This window comes from Elaeis guineensis, chromosome 13 (assembly GCF_000442705.2).
Source record: "Elaeis guineensis isolate ETL-2024a chromosome 13, EG11, whole genome shotgun sequence".
Classification (NCBI taxonomy): Eukaryota; Viridiplantae; Streptophyta; class Magnoliopsida; order Arecales; family Arecaceae; genus Elaeis; species Elaeis guineensis.
The window spans coordinates 71371954-71389805 of record NC_026005.2 but is presented as its reverse complement, the minus strand read 5'-3'; the positions used below and the strand labels follow the sequence as shown (position 1 = coordinate 71389805).

General features: G+C 39.8%; 1 protein-coding gene across 5 annotated transcripts; it reads right to left on the bottom strand.

The window, feature by feature from the left end:
* Positions 1 to 397: 397 nt before the first annotated feature.
* LOC105055973 (uncharacterized) lies at positions 398 to 16397 on the bottom strand. 5 transcript variants are annotated; one of them, XM_019854503.2, is made up of 10 exons: positions 16199 to 16396; positions 13873 to 14205; positions 10771 to 13527; positions 10520 to 10668; positions 9874 to 10140; positions 7981 to 9777; positions 7780 to 7828; positions 7451 to 7698; positions 7138 to 7245; positions 398 to 1007 (listed from the first exon to the last, which is right to left on the bottom strand). In XM_019854503.2, exons 3-10 carry the CDS (start codon positions 13144 to 13146, stop codon positions 779 to 781), a joined length of 5223 nt encoding a protein of 1740 aa, XP_019710062.2. In that variant the 5' UTR covers positions 13147 to 13527; positions 13873 to 14205; positions 16199 to 16396; the 3' UTR covers positions 398 to 778. The 5 variants fall into 5 exon arrangements, with proteins under 5 accessions (XP_019710062.2, XP_010936316.2, XP_019710061.2 ...); XM_010938014.3 differs by having other exon boundaries at positions 7981 to 10140; positions 16199 to 16397; XM_019854502.2 differs by having other exon boundaries at positions 7981 to 10140; positions 13907 to 14205; positions 16199 to 16397.
* Between the last annotated feature and the right edge of the window lie 1455 nt (positions 16398 to 17852).

Here is a 17852-nt window from a genome sequence, read left to right as displayed (position 1 = left end):
CTCCTGTGACCAGAGCATCCAATCACAAGCCAAGCTTCTTAGATGGCTGAAATTGTTGTTTACGGGGCAATGTAGTAATCCATAGCTGATACTTATGATAGCAAATTTTATATGCAACAATAAAATCACGAACAGAGAATTTGACCAGGAAATATTTCAAAGGTTTTCAGCCTATATTTTTACAAATTTTCTTTTGCAAACAGCACCAAGTTTTCACCGAATTTATATGTTGATGGGTTTTCAGAATTTTAGTAATATTTCATATTAAGAGTTTTAAGAATTTGGATTTAATGCCCAAATTAGTGATCATATCTAATATAAGCTACTAATACATCATACATTGTACAAGAATTCGATTGGCTATTGCATATTAATAAAACATTTGAAACTTGCTCTCTGAGTAACAAGTTCTTCAATCAGCTTTCTTTTCAATTTATCCATTTTGACTCAAAACGATGTGAGACATATCTAATGGTGCTAAACTCTGTCTCCATCCAGAAAATGATGTGAAACCAAACCTACCTTAATTTCATGAATATACAGAGACCTGTGCTTTGGGTAAAAGAAAACACAAGAAGCACTTGTTTCAAAGGCGGGCACCCCCTATGAGGTTGCCTTAGCTTCCTCATATTATATATATGGGACGTAACTCCTCCCCCGCACTCCCTGTTTCATGTTCATGTATGTGCCTATGAATGTTATAAATGGGGAGTGGAAAAGCATGGGGCAGGGGTTGAAAAAAAAAAAAAAAAGGAAAGGAAATCAATTAATAAATGATCTAGAGTGACAAACAGAAAACCCCCTCAGGAAGATTTCCAGGCATGGAAAGTGCGGTAACATATCTTTGCATAAATGTTTTGCGGGAGGCATTTTCCGAAGTCGATGAGCTCTCAACTCCATCAGTGTGATTCCGGCCATGGAACTTGCCTAAACGGTTGACAATGGAAAACCTCTCCAACTCCTGGCACTCCAGTCGTGCATCCAACATGGAGGTCCTCCTGTCCAACCTGGTAAATAAGAAGAAATTATTTAAGAATAGTGGTAAGGAAATTATGACAGGACAATCAGTGTGAGACATAACAGAAATCTTTGGATATCCGCAGGTTCCCTCATAGCTTCAAATGCTTGGAATTTTTTTTTTTTTGAAAAAAGCATCACATTTTGTAAGAGAAGATGGAAGGATCAAATATATCAACATGATATGTATTCCCAAAAATAAAACTCCACGTAAAAGGAACATTTTGTGGATAGACTTGCAGCAAGCATGGTAAACACACCAAAAAAAAAAAAAGGGAGAGAGAGAGAGAGAGAGAGATCATGTTTGATTGGATAAATATGTTAAATTTATCTGCCTTCAAACATATAGTGAACCAACCAAAGTTGCGTACCTAACTATTTATACACAAAGTTAGAAAATGAAAATGATCATGAAACATCTAGTGATTGAGCCTAAATATTTGACAGGCTGATGAAATCATCGACATTCATTAAATACACCCTTAAGAACCAGACTTTTTTTGAAGGAAACTCCCTCTAGAATTAAACATAAGCATATGTATCTTCGCCCATAATCAAAAAAATTGAAGGGGGGAAAAAAGGCAAAAGATCAAAAGAAAATATTCTTATCAAATGAGAACCATAATCATCCAAGTCCAACATAGACTTCTTTGACTTGAACCTATGAATTGCAATCACCTATAAACAAATCATAAGTAACCATCAAATGCTCTGTGCCTTGGCATATCCTCAAAAAATTGAAAAAGCAAAAGACCAATAGAAAACATTTTTATCAAATGAGAACCATAACATCCACCATATACTGCTGTCACTTGAACCTCTGAAATGCAATCACATATAATCAAATCATTAGTAGCCAACAAATGCTCCTACCTCCACAACCAATCACGTGCATCATGCTGCCCATTGCATAATTTAAAAACGTATTGGAAAAGAGAAAACAGGTGAACATCTGTTGATGAAATCACAGACAACAATACTCTTTCCACTTGAGCCCATAATTCTGTGATAGGATCAGAGCAACTCATTGAATAAATTTTCTTCTTGAGTCAATCCCATACATGATGCACACAAGCAACCAAAAAGTTCTTAAAAATGGCTGTACTAACCTTCAAGCAGTTAAAAGTTGACGAATTGAAGTCATTCGTCCAGTCAAATCAGCCATGTGTACTGCACTTGTCAAATTCTACTTTATCTAAAAAAACCATTTCAATCTATCCAACCAAGTAATCCACATAAAAAGCATGTAATAGAGCAGTGTTAAAGCACAACCATAAAAGGAGACTGAAAATACCGCCCATGGGCATAAATGTCCTCTGGATTTGTTTTCCTTTATTTGTCAGGAAACAACAATAGCAGAAGAGTTGGGATCACAAGTAATGGTTTCTAAGTAATCTGATCATACAAGATTTCTCGGATTCAGATAAGCTTTATCGAAACCTTAACCACTGATCCCTTTCAAAGTGCTAAATCATCCATTTAAGCAAGTTTTTTCAGATTCATCTCAGCTTCCATTCACCTTATGAAGCACATATCAGCACCTCTTTGTTGTTGCACACAACCATAGGACTTTAATCAATTTTCCCATCAGTACATCTTTTTTGTGCGCACATGCGCAATTCTTGAACTCCACAACTGAGTACTCGCTTTCAACTATTGCCTACTTCTAACATGTTACATCTTGCAAACAACATTCTAGAGCACAAGTGCCAAACTACACAATCATATAACATCGTAGAAGCACATGACTTCCTCAACCTTGGACAATCAAAGCAGATATTAAGTGGACCAAAGAAGATCATAGTGAATTACATCCTGTGATGGATAACACTTGCAAGCCGCCCCAAGAAATGAAGTTCTAGTTAGTTGGGAAAACATGCCAAAATTCCTTCTATTGGAAGTTGAAAGAATCATACAGCTATAAAAGGACCACAAAAGCAAAGAATCATGATCCCATGCAATACATTAAACAAACCAAAAATCCTTAAAAAAGAGCAATCTCCATAGAGGTTCTCCACTAACTTGCTAGAACTCACAACAAAAAATCATAAAGACACAAACATTATCCAAGCCTTCTCTCTTCAAGAAGGCTCCACATAAAGATTAAGCCGGATAAACCTGATATTAATCCACTTATATATTGCGGAAAGCCTGCAGACCACAGATCACCCAGCTCTTAGACATTCAACATGCACAAGCAACAAACTCTTCCATCTTTCCCATATAAATATGTTGTTGACAATTGAAAGCTCCTCATCCTCTCAAAAGCCTCCTCTACCACATTTGACACCATAGTCAAAAGATTCTCCAACCATTTCCAAGGTGACAGGACCTAGGAAAGCAGACTTTTGAGAAAAAAAGCACACAAATCTCAGTAGATTTCACCATTACCAATTCAATCCTCCTCAAACATTTGGCATGCCTGCTATCCAGAAGTAAATAAAGTAATGAATGAAAAAGAAAATAAAAAAAAATAAAAAAATCTCCTGGTCCTATTCATGAGTTGTAGAGATTATTGTGTTTCATGCCTATCAAATACCACAAGAAAAACAGGTCTGGTCAAATTTGCATGCTGTCCATGTCCCTCTTCTCGAAACACTGTTGCACAATAATGACTAACCATCAGGATGCAGAACCACCTGTCAACTTATAAAAATAAGGGTATTAGCATGCTCGCTTACTTCAAACTTGTGTTCTAGCATCTCTTCATGTACAAGGGGCAGTACAGGCAAATATCCAAACTCTAACCTTCTTTGAAAAGATAAAGCCAAATTAAATTTCAGTTATTGATCATTAGTCCCTGAATTCCATTGTAACTCAAGTAATTCCAGGAAACCATAAGAAAGAGGTTGCTCACAGTTACGAATGCCACCTTCAATGGCTGAAACTTTCCCTTTTCTCCTATCTCTTGTTTAATTTTCATTGGAAATATTAGTTTCCTCGGGATTTGTTGTTTTGATTCTTTCATTTTTCCAAGAAACAACTTCTTAAGAGAAGTCCAAGGAATGTTGTACTGCCCCGAACCATTCCAGCTTGAGGTGTACCAAGCCATACTAGGAGCGGATGGGGATGGCTTCGCCCCTCAGTTCGAGAAATCCGACAAAACAAGAGGGAGGGAGGAGAGAGAGGAAGAGGGAGGTAGAGGGAAAAAGAGAGGGAGAGACATTCAGGGGCTCCACCCCTGTTATTGCATGGCCATAGGAGAGGGGGCCCAAAACCTCTCTCTCTCTCTCTCTCTCTCTCTCTCTCTCTCTCTCTCTCTCCCCCCCAACAAAACAAGGGACCGCCCCTATTTTCATGCGGCCAAAAGAGAGAGGGCTCGAAAGCCCCCCCTTTCTCTCTCTCTCTCTCCCGGTCCCTCCCTCCCTCTCCCTCCCTTCAACCCTCGCCCTCCCCCTCCCTCCCTCTCTTTTCCTCTCTTTCCTTTTCCCTCTCCCTCTCCCATACTGGCTCTAGCGATGTCAATACATGCCTGGCATGGAACAGCATGGTCCCATACCATACCATTCTACTGGGCAAGGTTTTAAATCCCGTGGGGCAAAGATGTCCTAATTTCTCTATGGAATGGGAAGCCCCGCTATCCCGTCCCGTCTCAACAGTAATTCCGATCACGTATCCTGATAGATATCATCTATCTTTCTCCCCTTCTTCTTTCCTTTCTTTTTTTCTTTTTTTTCTTTTTTTCTTTCTTCATTTTTTCTTTCTTTTCCTCTACCTTCCTTTTTTTACCTTTCCTTTTTCTTTCTTTTTCTTCTCCCTTCCTTTCGTTTTTTTTTTTTCATTTTTTTCTTCTTTACTTTCATTTTTTTCTTTTATTTATCTTTCCTTCTTTTGCTTCTTTATTGTTTCTTCTCTCTTTGCGTGGATGGGTTTTGGTGTCCCAAACCCATCCTGATCCCGTTTTCTTATAGAAACGGAATGGGATGATTGGAACACCCCCATCCCGCTGGGATGTAAAACCTTACTACTGGACAAATGGTACCAGTATCATTTCTGGCACAGCATACCTTAAGTCCAGATACCATTAAAAAAAAAAGTAATAAACAGTTGTTTAATGGTTTTTAAATAGATATCTATGGTTGTAATTTTCAGTTTAAGAAATAAAGCACAAGCGACTCTCTAGTATTTCCCTCTTTCTTATGCTTTCACTTTATTGGACTGAGAAATTAGCTCAAAAAGATTAGGACTTCGACAATTAAATTTGTTGCAGAATTCTAGATTTGCAGCTGGAAACAAAGACATACAAACACCAAAAGCAAAGGTTCTAAACCCTTTGGATCTAATGAAGACGGATGTACATTAGCTGCCTATGTGGCACGTGATTTTGTGCTTCGAATATGGAAAATCACAGTGGATTCCTTTACCTAAGAACAGCTCAAAAAAGGCAGTTGGGATGTATGTATCACCTTAAGGCAAGAGATAATCATTACAAACACACCCTTAATAATTTCAAGAGGTACCTTTCTCACCTTCTATACAACATCAGGTGCCTTTTCTCTTTCAGTAAGTCACTTGCATTAGTGTTGCAATTCTCTTTTATATTAGAAAAAAGAACATAATCTTACACTTGTTTCTTTATAATCACCCGTTGAAACTTGGAGGTGAAGTTCTCTTTCGTTCTCCTACATTGTTGACTCAGGACTCTCAAAGAACTTCTCAAGCTACTTTTCTCTAAAGCTATTTGTTCCCTAACTACATACTAGATCACCTCTCCATAAAATCCCATGTAATCTCCAAACAAGACTACATATTCGATCTCATTTAGTTCCCAAGCTCACCATTAGTTGAAATATGGTCACATCCACTTATTGCTCTACAGTACACGCACAATTCTTTTTTCCCCTTTTTCTTATGGCAAAGCAAAATGTTATAAGGTAAAGAATAGAACATATGAGGGATAGCTAAATCAACATCCAAGCTGACGCAGGAACAGAATGAGGAAAAAACAACCTGCAATTCTGTAAAGCATTTCTAAAGTGGTACATAGACTTCTCAGCACAAATTGTAAATATAACACAGGATTAGAGCAAATGCTCATCATACTGGAAGGTAGAAAGTTAGCCTTTTCAAACAACATCTACACATTTCAGTTTCTTTTCCAATATAAGAGAGTAAACCAAAATCCACAAATAATATCATGCCTATTTCCGACTTATGTCTACCAAAAGCACCACTTAATATAAATCTCTAAGATAGAAGACGTGCAGATCTTAAGTGAAAAAAAAAAAAAAAAGGCATACCTAACAGTTTGCTCGTCCAAAGCCTAGTCCTAGTGCAATATGATTTATGTGGCTAAAACTCCCATCAACAAAATGCAGCCATCCTTTCAAAACTGCCACACACGAATGACCATACACAGACAATGATGTGCCATAGTTTGAAATTGGATTTTTTTTTTTTTGGGGCTTTTAGACAACCATGCACTAACCTATCATCAAATCCTGTAATCATAACTTTAATAATATAATTCTTTGTCATCACCATCAATGAATATCATAGTTGATCACCCTTAAATTGCTTCAAGGAATTAGGCCCCTCTCTCTTCACATGAGGAAAAGGTTGGCATTAATAATCCTTGGCTAGTTTAACTTCAGATTAAGCAATAAATTTCAGATTTTAAAAACCATTTTAGAAGGAAATACAAACAATTACCCAGGTGCTTGGTATTTTAGAAGCTCAAAGATTTCTTTTTCTTCGGCTAACCCCAAGTTTTCAGAAGAAAACGAAGTCATATCCACATGCTTGAGATAACTGCTGCAACTCAAAAGATTGCTTCCAAGGAATATAATCAGAGAGCAAGACTAAAGATTCCACAAAATAAGTTCTGTAACAATTAAATGTAATGTCAAACAACACAAGTGGAGTTTAAAATACTGAAATACAGGCACATATCCTGGTATATTAGGCGCCCTCATATAGTAAAGATGGTACAGGCAGCACTTTCCAAGGAGTATGCTCCCATACCAAAGAGTACATGGAACATACATACATACATATGTTAGTCAGAAAAAATGGCAACATAGACAGACACTGGAGTCATTAATGCAATCATGACAGAGTATCAACTTCATCACAAAAAAAGGTTAAGAGGATTTTCCATGCACTGAAAATTGCTCATACCTTAAAAATTCACTTTCCAGCTGCTTCGATCTTCCAATGAAGTCCTCGACGACTTTGGAGTAAATGTTGTCTCCTACTTTCTCCGAAGTCTCAAGTTTTTCAGATATCCTATAAAATTAAGGGGAAAACAACTGCCTTTAGATGGCCATGGTTTTATCAAATGTTCGGTAGAAAACGAATGCATCGATATGGCATTTGTTCCAATAAAACAGCAATTAAAATTAGCATGTTATCCATACTTAATATGTTAGACATAGCAATTTAGCTGCTTGAAATCATACTATTTTGTTCATTTTCTAAAGGGCATGCTTACATATTTTCCTTGTCCAACTGCATGCTGGAATCACTTCCTGAGCAATCAATCAAGCTGCATGCATCTAGTAGTGCTGATTTAGCAACACAGTATGTTGCACTTTCATAAGCTGAAGTTGTTTCTGTTTTAAGAATTGCTGCCGGTATAGCAGGAAGAAGCTGCTGCATTAGCTGAGTTGTGAAGATTAGTCTTCTTCTTGGTCGAGGCACTGAGAAACCATCCTCTAATATCTCAGCTTCATCCTCCACCTACAGTCAGAAAATAATAGATGTAAAGAATATGATTACAATATGGGAACTAATAGCAGTCAAAATGGACAATTCACAAACCTTTTCAGTTAACCTATTGGAAGCCTGAGTCCACTCCAGCTCTGCCATGCTGTACACAATTTCAAAAAAATTTGCTAGTTAGAAAGATCACAAAGAAATCATATTGCTCCCAAGAACAGAAAAAACAAAAATAAAGCAAATCAATAATTAATGAAGTACTGGCACTTATCAAACAAAGCCAAAACTGATGGAAATTACCACCTGATAGTTTGCAGCCTTCGGGAACCATGTGTAACCTCTTTATGCCATGGTAGAAGCTCTGATGTTGCACTTTTACGCTTCTTTCTCAGAACTATATCATGGTCCATGACATCAGAAGGGAGGCAACCAGGAGAAGATTCGTTGGCAGCTATGGCTGTGGATAATGTGCTTCGCCCAAGACCATCAAGATGACCTCTATCCATTCTTTGAGCTACTATGGAACTGTTATCCATGCTCCCAGAAACTTTTGGGAAATGAAACTGCTGTGTGGCAGGTTTTATAGTCCTCTGGCCATCATACACTGCAAGAATCTGACCATTTTTGTAGGTTCCATACTGCCCAAACCAGGAGGGAGCCATCTGAGGACTAATATGTGGATGCTTGCTTCCTCCTACTAGACCTGATGTAGAACATGTAGAAGAAGAGTGAACGTGACTTTGAAGATCATGAGATCCTACAATGCGCATATCCTGAGAAGATGCTTCTCTACCAGAGAGCTGGGAACACATGCTTGCACTTCTCGCTTCATTGTCCCTTGAAGCAAAGCTGAGCATTTTAACATCTGATGCAAATGAACTGTGCGAAGTTGCACCCAGTTCACTATCTGCTGGAACCCTGAAGGCCATATTCTGTCCATAAACAAGCCCCTGACCTGCTTTCCAGTCCATCTGTGAAGCATCAGAACCAAGGTCAGACCCTTTAAGCCTTTTTCCAGCCCTCTTGCTTGGATCAGAATCAGCACCTTTCATGGCTTGCATCTGGTGCAACAGAGAGTAATTTTGCTGTTTAACATCTGAAGGTACTGAAGTGTGCCAATACAACCCAACATCACCGCTAGAAGAGGCAGCATTTGTAAGAGGAACATGCACCATCTGCGAGTTGCATGCTGAGTCCTGCCCATGTTTTCCCTTGCTGGCATCTTGCTGATGAAGACGGACCAAGGACGAAATCGAGACAGCAGGACTTCCTTCTAACATATGCTTTCGCATGGGTTCTTGCCCTTGGGATGCAATGCCTGTCTTTGCAGCAACATCCAGCCCCTCAGAAGATACTTGTTGCAAGGAACTATCCATGACTGGATGTTCATCTCCATAGATGGCTTGCTGTGATTTGACAGAACATGTACCAGCCTCAGATGGAGCATTTTCTCCCTTTTGTTTTTGATCATCCGCCTTCTGTAGGCCCCAAGGACCTGCACTCCTGTTATTACTAGATAAAATCATGGACTGAAGTATAGCAGGAGTAAGCTTGCGAGGCTGGATGCCTGCTAGACGTTGAGCTGATATATTTGTCCATACTTTATGCAACATTTTTGAGAAGCCAACTTGCTGAGGCATCCCCGATGTAGAAGATTGCGAACCTGATCCAGAGTCTACTACAGAGAGTTGCTGGCCTGAATTTCCAGTACGAGAAAAGCCTGCATCCATTGGTTGGGAATGATCTGTCTGTGCAGAATAAAACGGTGAAGCAGGAGGTGCATGAGTATCAGCAGAGGAAGCAAGCCTAAAAGGTGGAATCCTTCCAGACAGATTAGGCACTGATGCCTGAAAAGGTTGATCAGCTAAAACTCTGTCATGAGATTCATGTTGCTGTCTGAGAGGAATATTTTTAATGGATGAATTTACATTAGCCAGACTGCCAAGAGAAACTTTTGCAGATAGCTCCACTGTCTCATTTCCAGATGCTCTAGACAGGTGGTGTTGCTGCCGCTGCTGCTGCGACTGGATTCCAGTATGAGAAAGATCTAAAGCAGCTGCCGATGATGAGTTGACCTGACTATATGATTGTGAGGTTTCCCTGCATGTATGTCCAGTTACAATGCATTTAGTGTCCCAGTTTTCTATTTTAGATGTTTCATGAGGCAGAGGTTGAATTGAAGCCATAGAAGCTAACCATGTTCGATCTTTGTTCCTTGATTCATGGTCAAGTTGCTTACTACTAAAATCATGTAAGGAAGTCTGAGAAGGCTGGTTTGAAACTGGTTGCCGTTGGGATGGTGGACCCAATCTTAAGCCAAAACCTTGTGAGGCAGAAGACTGAACAAGTTGAGGACGAGAAGCAGAGATATCAGAAACAGCTGCTTCAGTTATATCAGATGTAGCAATAGATTTGACATCCCTTGACTGGTCCACCTTGTGAAGAAGCTCAAGCATATCCTGACTGCAATAAATCAGATTGGTTTGCTTATTTAGAAGGATACATGATATAAGGAATAGCCAATACCACAGCCAGAAATGGGGCTCTCATCATGGCAATGACAAGTTGCTTATCCCCGAAAAATTGGGAAATGGATAAGTGGAAGACATAAAGGATGGTAAGCCTTCAAATGACATATTGGAAGTCTTCATACAAAATTATCAGTGAGATCTGAAGCATAAATGATATATTTATCGAATGAGCAACATAAAAGTAAAAGAAGTGGAGCAATGTTCAATGCCAGTAATAAGATTCATGCGTGCAGACATCTGAAATGAGGTTCTTAAAAGTGAAGAGATCATAACAACATAACCAAATAGCAATATCTGAAGATACCAGTTACCTTGTGTGACCAATTCCCTTATTCTGAGAATCTTGAGCACTTGATCCATCAAAGGAAGCATACCCAGTAGAGTCATGGTTTGGTACAGTACCTCTAGATTGCATGTCCTCTGCTCCTTTTGGACTTCTCTCTAAATTACTAAAGTTTCCCTGTAAATGAAGAAGTGTCATTAACAACTGAAAGAAAGACGTTTGATGAAGTATAAATATCATCGGTTATAAAATTAACTAGCACATGGAATACATCAGTACCTTCGCCATGCCAATGACATTGTTTGAAGCAACAGGTCCAGCAAACTGTGAGTGCCCAATATATCTTTGCTCCTGATTTGATCCTTGGATCACTGATCGAGGCAGACCCTGAGGGTATGATGCCTGGAAAGGGAGGATAGATGGTTGGATATTCATCCCCATACTTTCCATTTGAGGATACTGGAGCATGTGGGACCCCAGAGTTTGTTGACCAGACTGACAGAATGATTTTTGGCTGCCACTACCCAAAGCATGGGGGTCATCTTCAGTTGACAAGGGGCTCTCCCTTGCAGCACCTCCACTACTTCTATGCTGCCCAAGATTTGAATGGTTTGACATATAGTCTTCATTTGAAACCACCTTTGAATGTTCATGCTTGCTGTCATAGTTTTCAACCAATTCTTTTCCAGCATTATTTCTGGTTGATTCCCAAGCTTGTGATCCACTGCTTCTATTATACTGGTTTCCTCCCACATTTTCATCATTTGCAGAATTTACAAAGGAATCAAGGGCAACATGTTTTCCACGGTCAATCTGATGTCTATTAAATAGATACTGATTCATTTCCTGATTCACTCTCAAAGTGCTCGAATCCATAACACTAGTTATATTACCCATACAGGAAGCATCGCTTTGCATCTGGGGACTGCCAATGTCAGATTTCACCGACTGTGGTCCACCTGTCAAAGTCACTTGATTTCCACTAACCTTCCACACACTGCCATCACAACTCCTTTCAATATTCATAAATCTATTTGTATTATTCCTTTGACCATACTTAGTGTCGTCATTAACCAGTGAATGTTTCATGTTCCAGCCATTTGGCTTGTTACTTGACTGAGTAGTAGTATTTGACAAAGGCATGTTTTGCTGGTGAGTCCAAGCACCCTGCATGTTATGAGACTTAGACTCCACTGTTGCATAACATGAATTGTTTTCCATCTGCCCATGTGATTGCCCAGCCCCAACACCGTCATTTGTATGCATTTGTGATTGGAGGCCACCCTCAAGAAACTGCTTTTGATTCTGATTATGAAGAGACTGCTTGTTCTGTGTTTCTCTAGCTAACTGCTGGAAGGACTCATGGGAAGCTTCAGCTGGTACTTTATCATTTTGTTCATATACAGATGTAAAAGAATGATGAAAACCAGGGGCAGTAGAAAGGCTTGTGCTTGCATCAGCATTGTTAAACAAAGGCAAAGGTCTTGAAGTTAAAGAAGGTGTGTTCTGCAGGTTATTGTCTTTCCATGTTGCTAGCTGTTTCCCATTGTCATTAGGTGTAGCCAAATGGTTTCCAATAGAGGGTTCTCTTTTGTGGAATGTCAGGCCACTCCATTCTTCCTGATGCCCCATGTCACTACTAGAAGCCTGTACAGCCTCCTGCATAAGCGCACTCCAACTGCCACTCTGGACAGATGGAAATGCACCACAATAATCATTGTCCAATGAATTTCCATGCAGAGAGCCTCCTGTACAAGAGTCAACACTCCTTCCAAAAGAAAATCCCCAATTGTCATCATTATCAGTACCAAACAAGAGCTTCTGTTCTGTCGGATCTAAACTTGCTACATCATGAGAAGGTCCTACTTGTGGTGCTGGTTTTTCATGCAAGTCGCCTGACAAATCAGCTTGCTCCTGCATACCTTGAAAATTCTGGAACTGAAAACTGCGCTGCAAATGATTCGCTTGCTGAAAATTTCCTGATGCAACACTACTACTTACACTCTGCACCATAGCATTCCCAAACAAACTTTTTCCCTGAAAGCTCTGCGTAGACATTGATATATTATCTTGCAAACCAGCTTGTTCAGCAAAACTCTGCCCACTTTGAAAAGATCTAAGTGGACCTGAATGCATAGACACTTTTTCTGCTTGGTTTCCAACTGTCTTAGTCATCATATCCATATTATCACTAGGCATCCCTTGGAACTGAGAGTATTGATTCATGGAACCTCTGCTGCTGGAGACTGGCATGCCATGCAGAGACTGATCAAGCTGCTGTGGCACAAACCCCATCGCCTGAATTGCTTGGCCTTGGTCATTTGGAAACATCATACCATTTGTCAAACTTTGCATGGCAGGAGAGCCACTGGGTTGTGTCCAGTTCGTGTTACCAGCAACAAACATCTGAGGAATGCCAGGTGATTTGGACTCACCTCCTACAAAATTATTTGACCATGCATAGTTAGATGCATCATTGATGGGAATTTCATTGATAGGAGCAGGAAACTGATTCATAGCTGCTGGCTTTGCAGCAGAAGACAATTGATTAAGCGGATTCTGCTGCCTTGGCCCTTGATCCAGCTGCTGAAGTTGCTGCTGTCTCTGAAGCTGTTGTAGCTGTTTGTACATCAACTGTTGTTGCCACAGCTGCATGTTGCTAAAACCTGGCTGCTGCCTTAGATGAGGTTGTAATGTTCCTAGGAGGTGGCTCCTAATGAGCTGCTGTTGACTACCATGAAAGTCAAAATTAACAGTAGCCTGAGCAAACTCTTATGTTTCTGAATCTTTTATAAGGCCCGAACTGTGCTGAGGAGCATTCCCCCAGCTGTTGGATTAAAAGTAGCCAAGCCTCTAAATGTAGAATTATGTCTATCAGAAAAAGAATTATCCTCTAAAAACTCTGCTTGATCAAGCCTTGTTTGAGTATCTTGAGAGCATGCATAAATCCTTTCAAACCCAACTGTTGGTTTTCTAGGCTGACTGTTACCAAAATCTGGACCAAGATTTGTCTGAGTGAAAAATCAGACCAAAAGTCTGCAAAGACAGATCAATATTTTCTCTCTCAGAATCTGAAGATGATAAAACAATTTGAAAAAGAAAAAAAATCTTAAAACAACATGAATAAACAAGCTTCATAACCAACTAAACAGGTATGCTTTGCGGAAGGGTGAAATATCTATTTACTTCTCTTTCATTCATTTTTAGGGCAGACCACAAGAAAACACAGTTATATATGATTACAGTTGTATTAAAGATGACCCACTTATCAAGCTGCACTATGACCACAATGTTGCTCAAAGTTTAAGGGCTGCAATGGTTGGGGGGCTGAATCTGATTCTAATGGAGACAAAATCAAGAGAGCAATTAATACGCACATACCTATAGACTAAGTAGTGGAATTTTTTGAACTAACATTCAGGGGTATTTTACTCTGGCTTTGCATTCCAGACTGCAAATTGCTATTGAAATTTGGCCTACTCCCATTTCCAATTGTAGACTGATGACTCTGGGATGTTTGGTCTTGCCCAAAGAAGTTGTGGACCTCTTCAGCAATTTCATTCCCAGGGATAGAGCGTCCAGTGTCCACCAACCAAGCCTTATAACTCAAATTTTCTACAAGTTCAGGATGCAGTATACGACAGGTGATGCCCTGACGGTAAGATACTTCCTTTCTCTTAAATGCACCCTCAGGATGTCCACCCTGTGAATAGACTGATTTAAAAATGAATAAATAATATAACAAAAATACTCTAAGCAAAATTATACAGCACATAAATCATGTGGTGGCTCAGTAACAATGGCAGATGAACCAAAGAAATAAAGAGTACATATAATAAGTCATGAAATGGGCATTATGATGCTGCCGAACTTTTCATGTAGCTTCAGTCAGAAAAGTAAAAATAGAATAACTATTAAAGAAGAAGAAATGACACTTGGATACGGTTAATTTTGTCCCTTCACATACAGTGTTTCCTTGTAACTTGTCAATCACATCTCACGTGCATGAAAGTTAAATCATAGATTAAGTGTAACAGTGTAAAAGTTAATTTTGTCCCTTCTCAGCACTAGGAGGCTTGTAACAGTATAAACTTAGAAAACTAACAGCCAAGATCATTTAGTTTAAGTGAGAATGTCTTGAATAAATTGGTAGCCCTTTCTTAAGGGAGAATACTTATTTAACATTTACAGAAAACAATGATAACTCAAAGAAAAACTGTCAGAGGACACACACAAAGTGACACACAAAATAATCTAGTACAAAAGGCGAGAACAAAGTACTCATGCAATAAAGCAGCACACATATAAGAGGTTCATATGAATCTGTAGAGAAAAAAGAGCAGGTTAATTAATGTGCAAGATTTATCTGTCCATTCTTTGGTTTTAAAAAAGGTGGAAAAAAAAATGGCAAACCCTTTAGTCCATTACCAGAACATACAATGGAATAAGGAAGTCTAGCAAATAGCATAACATTCCACTCTTAAAAGGAAAATTAATAGCTTTCATATAAACAAGGTCCTACAAAATTAACAGCTTTCATGTGCAAAAAGGTCGGTCAATGCTGATCCTTGTAGGAAGACAGATTGATTTTGTTGCTCTAAGCTTCAGCTCTGGAGATCTGATTTTATGTTACCTCTGAAACCTTTGAAGATGGTAAATAGACACCGCACACAGTTTTTGACATATTTTTGCTTAACTGATTGCTGAAACGCCAGCACAAAATATGTTGGCTGGAGGGATGCAGTTTGAAATTACGTAATAATATTAAATATTTCATTGGTTCCACAATGCAAGGCAACAAACCAATGCAAGAAGACGATAAGCCATAAGTTATAAGGTGAGTTTGTGGGACTTAAAGCTGAAAGACTAGATTTTGACAAATATGCTAGCCCCAAAGCTTAAAGAATCAAACTTAATTAAGATGCTTGAGTTTCCAAAAATTTATACGTCTGCCTGAGATTCCATTTCATCAACACTTCATCTACGAATACTCCAACAAGACATCATCATCAAGAATCATCTCTCCCCATACAAAACCATCTTTTTTCAGTCACAAGTAGAGCTCAAAACGAGCAACCCAAATCCTCAGAAAGAAAGAAAACCATTATATGGTAAGTAGAACTTCAACCTCTCATGCATAGCTCTTTAATGCATCTAAAACCCAGGCTCCAAAAGCCACCCGCAGATCATTAGTTGCTATTAATTCCCAAACCAATTCTCAAGCAAGAAGTCCAAGGCCAAAATGTATACGCTCCACCTAGCGCATCAACAACTCGGCATCCAAATATCAGGTGTATAAGCAATGAAGACACGAAAGAAAGACCTTCTGTTTACCCCTCCAGTATGAACAGCACCGCGCAAAGGTACGAACGGGCGAGATCACACAAACCCTAGAACAGGTGCTCCGCACGCAGCCCACTTCCCACACCCCGAACATCCAGCCCGCCCAACCACCAACAAAGCCCCACGAAGCAAAACTCCAAGCTCCCTCTCCGCAACCCCCGACGAAATCCAGCCCAAACGCCCAAAATTCCCAATCTACCCGCCCGATTCAGCGGGCGAAGCAAAACAAAACAGCAAAATGAACTGAAACAAAGAATCCACCAAGCACACGAGCCCAAAGCCCGAGATTGATCGCCCGGCGACTGGGGCGGGCGATCCGGCGGGCGAAAATCAGGGGATTCTGAGGACAAGAGAGCGGACTTACGCGAATGGGCGGAGATCTCTCCGCTAATGGCGATCGAATCGGAGCCCCTTCGTGCTAAGGTTATGTTTTCGTCCGTTCCCCGGACTAGGGTTAGGGTTCCGAGGGCAAGAGGAGACTGGCCTTCGGAGCTACGACGAGCGAGACAGACAGAGAGAGAGAGAGAGAGAGAGAGAGAGAGAGAAGGGAATGGGGGTGGGATTTTCGGACCGTGCGGGGCGAGGGGGGATAAAGTAGAGAGATATCGTGCGAAAATTTCAACGAACTGAGGGGAAGATGCCCCGGCTCGGTCCGAAACGGGAGGCTTGGGTCACCCGAGTCGCCCAGGCTCGGACTCGAACCGGGTGTCAATTTTATCTTTCTTTATTTAAATCGAGAAAAGAATCCGATGTACCCCCATCTCCAACGTCCATTCCGTGTTCCCTTAGAAAACAGATCGTTGTACGCAACGGATGAAGCCGTCTATGCGGGATAGCGCATCTGCCGCTCATCGATGCTTTGGGTGTTGGGATTGCGAATCGCGAGGGCAATTGAATGGTAGGTGGGCGGTCGCCCGGAGGTATTTTGTACGGAGCGTCCCACGGGAAAAATGATGGGGAGCAGAAAAGACAAAAGGTCTCCATCTTTCCGCTGGACTCCAGGATTGCTTTGGTATCCTTAAATCTGGACCGTCCGATTGAAGGTCTCTTTAATTGATTTGGGGAATCGCCGTGTGCGGTTTTCAAAGAAAAGTGGGATTTTTCTTTGGGGTGTTGATGGCTTGAGTTGGTGGCGGACGGTGTTGTTAACGGACGTTAGGGTGGACGACGGTGCCGTACTTGCGTTGGCGGGCGAGCCCTGTTTGTGCCGGTTCCGTTGAAGACTCGAAGTCAAGGTCTTCTTTTTCCCTTCCTTTTTTACTACTTTCCCTTTTGTGCTGAGGTATTATACCTTCAATAATTGCTGTTATTTTTAGTGATACTCTGATAATTGTACGCCACATTGAACTAGATCGTTCTGTATCTGTATCAGGTTGAATTGGTTTTGTTGAAAAAAAAAAAATCCCAATTTGATCACTATTTCCCATCTCATTAAAAATTTTCTTATCATTTGTGGAATTTGATAAATATATTCTGACTTTTAAGGGGAAATTCTCTTGTTTATCTCTTAATAAACTTTGATTTTGTTAAAAAAATAATAGAATTTGTCATTTATTAAGTATATAAGAATAGCTATTGGAGTAGAAAAGATGGTCCACTGTGTTTCCAAATTCATGGGTTAAAATCAAAGAATGAAATGATAAGGATGCCACGTTCGAACTTCAAAACTTTTGCATTATGTGATAGTGTAGAATTAGAGTCCGGTCACTAGCCGACAAAGGTACCTTGAGTTTGGTAAATCTGAGTTAAAATATATATTGAAACTTTAAACAATAGTTGGATTGAGATTGTCAAATTTCTGATTTGGATCAAGGGTTGGATTACTAATGGTAAAATAGTTCACCGAGTCATTAGATTTTATCTCAAGCAATATGTACAGAATATTATCTACTCATAAAAAAGATTATTAATTATCCTAGGATGAATATTTTGTCCAAAGAACTTGAAAAATCACAAAATTGTCAAACCAAAGAAGCAATTTTTAACCTATGGCAGTAAAAGCCTAACAATAGATGCAA